Below are 3,180 nucleotides of genomic sequence, written 5' to 3'. Positions count from 1 at the left end.
AAAAAAAAAAAAAAAAAAAAAAAAAAAAAAAAAAAAAAAATATATAAAAATTAAAATAATAAATTTTTTTTTTTTTTTTTTTTTTTTTTTTTTTTTTTTTTTTTCCTACATTGAAGGTTTCAATAATATATATTAAACCTTCATTGAAATATTTACAAAAAAAAAAATAATAAATAAATATATATATTAAATATGTTTACAACATATATATATTTAGATTTAGATTTATAATTTTTTGAGTTTATAAAAAATAATTTGTAATTTTCTATTTTTTGGCATATGCCAATTTTATTTTATATAATTCAATTTGATGTTATATTTCTTTCTTTTGATGTTATTATTTTTTAAAATTATTTGGATCTGAAGATTTTGTCAAATTTAAGTCATAATATGTATTTGTCTCTAAAAAGAAATTTGATGAATTTTTCGTATGATCATTTTCTTTTATATCTTCTAATGATTCATTTGTGTTTTTATTGTTTAAATTTTTTGAATTACATAAAATATTTGAATTAAAATGAACACTTAAACATGTAGTGTTAGTAAGAACTATTTCATTTGAATAATTTGGATTCTTAAAAATATTTCCACAATTAAAATGTTGAAAAAAATTTCGATAGTAGAAATGGTTATTCGAAAAATGATTATAAGAGAGGTTGTTATTTGTATCAGCATCATCATCATCATCATTTTTATTGCCATTTTTTTCGTTGTCATTTTTTTCATTGCCATTTTTTGTGTTTTCATTTTTTGTGTTGTCATTTTTTATGTTGTCATCTCTTTTGTTACTATTAGTATCACCATTTTGCCTGTAAAAATAATTAATATAATCAACATAAGTGTCATCAAAGTTAAAAAAATTTCTAAATCTTTCCTTTATTTTGGATGTTAATGTATGTTTATTATTTTGTTTAATTTGAATTGAACATTTGAGTTTTCCATTATTTTCTTTGACAAGTAAATTAATTTTTTGATGATTTTTTTTTAAGAGAATTATTTGTGTGAGCATTCTATTTGTTATTTTGAATTTTTTTAAATATGAAAAGAAATTATTTTCTTGAAAAAGATAATTAATAAAAGGTGATTTGGTTATAGTTTTTAAATATGTTAATGCTTCATCATAAGATAAATGTATAATATTATTTTCATGATAATATAAAAGAATTAATGTGAATTTCATTAATATTTTTATTCCAAATAAAAAAAATAAATCCCATAATTTTAATGTATTTTCAAAACTTAAATCTTGAGAAAATAAAGTCAAAAACCAGTTCACACAAAAAAAATCGATTTTTATTTTTTTCCTTCTAAAATAATAAAAAAGTTTAGGTATATATGCTTTTATTAATATATTTAATTGATAAATTATTTTTTTTAATTGTGGAAAATTATATGAGAACATTCCTTTTATATTATAATTTTTTAACATAGATATAAAACAACGTATTGTATCTATATTTTTTCTAAAAACTAATAATAATATACCAGCAATATAATTCATTCCTTGACAATATCCTATACGTTCATAATATAATGAACATACTTTTAATATATCTAATAATTTATTTTGCATATTCATATTTTTATTTATAAAATGCGGATTATTTGGAAATGTTCTATTAATGTCTTTTTCTATTGTTTTATCATACATACTTTTTCTATTCTTTAATTCTTTATAATATTCTTCACTTATGTAAGTATTCTCTTCTAAAAGTATCGCTTTCCATATAAAGCTTCTTTTTTCGTCACTTATAAATTGATACTTATATAACGTTTTTAAATTATTCAAAGAATATACTTCAAAAAATAATATTTTGCATGTTAAAGAAAATATATCTCTTTCTTTTTCGTTTAAAAAGGAAATAATTTTTTTTCCTAAAAAAGTTTGTAAGTTGGGTCTCACAATTGCGTTTTTTAAGAAGCTTCTTAGATATCCTTTATCACAGTAGGTGGAATATTTCTCTTCCTCAAAGGGATCATCACAATTATAATCACATTGGTTCTCATAATTATCATCATAATTATAATCACACTGATTATTATAATGATCATCATAATTATCACCATAATCATCACCATAATTATCATCATAATTATAATCACATTTATTATCATAATCATCATCATATTGATTGTCATAAGTATGATTATTATCATCATCTTCAACATTATCATCCTTTAATTTTGATGAACTCATGATACCCTTATAATCCAAGTCATTGTCATTTCTTATTAAATCATTTTTATATGATTTATATATATCATACTTATTATATAAATAGCATTTTCCATATTCCTCCGTTTCTGATTTATTACTTTCAACAAGGGTTGGCATTGTATAATCTTCAATAGTTTCTCTTCCAACAGAATAATTTAATTTATCATCTTGAATCTTTTCTTTGTCTCTCTTTAAAAAACTATCAAAATTATAATATAAATCTGTTTGACTATTATTATTAAGTTGTGAATTTAACCCATGTAAAGCTGGGCTACCGAAAATTTTAATAGAAGGTTTTTTTTTTCCACTTATTTTTTCTTCTTCCTCTTCTTCTTTCATATCATAATGATTATATGCTTTGATATCCTCTGTTTCATTTTTATATAATGCACTAATTTTTTGTTTATAATTATCCTTTTCTTTTATTATATCATTATTAAACATTTCTTCTTTTCACAATGACAGGTGTATGAGTAGCACAAGAACAACATGTAAAAAATAAAAGAATAATAAATGAATTAATAAATTATATATATATATATGCGGGCACTCTTTATATTATTTTTTTAAAAAAGTTGACAATATCTTATGCATACATAAGTATGCAAAAATTAAATACATATAAATAAATAAATATATATATATATATATATTTATTTATATATTTTTATAAAACTCTGTAATGTTAATAAATATACGAAAAAAAAAAAAAAAAAACTCACAAAATTTAAAACTAAAAATTAAGGTGAAAAATATAAAAATAATGACAGTATTAATAATTATTTTCAAAAGCTTATTTTTCCTATTTATGATATTTAAAAAAAAAAATATATATATAAAAATATATAAAAATATATTAATGACGACTATTGAAAAGCAAAAATATTACAAATAAGGGAATACATATATAAAATAATACACGTATATATTATATATATGTATTTTTTTTTTTTTTTTTTTTT

General features: G+C 19.0%; 1 protein-coding gene across 1 annotated transcript; it reads right to left on the bottom strand.

Annotated features, from left to right (window-relative positions):
* Nucleotides 1-337: 337 nt before the first annotated feature.
* On the bottom strand, nucleotides 338-2,662 carry PGSY75_0506700 (putative GTPase-activating protein; the record flags this gene model as incomplete). The annotated part of the gene is made up of 1 exon (XM_018784348.1): nucleotides 338-2,662. The coding sequence occupies one exon, from the start codon at nucleotides 2,660-2,662 to the stop codon at nucleotides 338-340; it is 2,325 nt and encodes a 774-aa protein (XP_018643003.1).
* Between the last annotated feature and the right edge of the window lie 518 nt (nucleotides 2,663-3,180).

Source organism: Plasmodium gaboni, chromosome 5 (genome assembly GCF_001602025.1).
Source record: "Plasmodium gaboni strain SY75 chromosome 5, whole genome shotgun sequence".
NCBI classification, from domain to species: domain Eukaryota; phylum Apicomplexa; class Aconoidasida; order Haemosporida; family Plasmodiidae; genus Plasmodium; species Plasmodium gaboni.
This window is presented reverse-complemented; position numbering and strand designations above follow the sequence as displayed.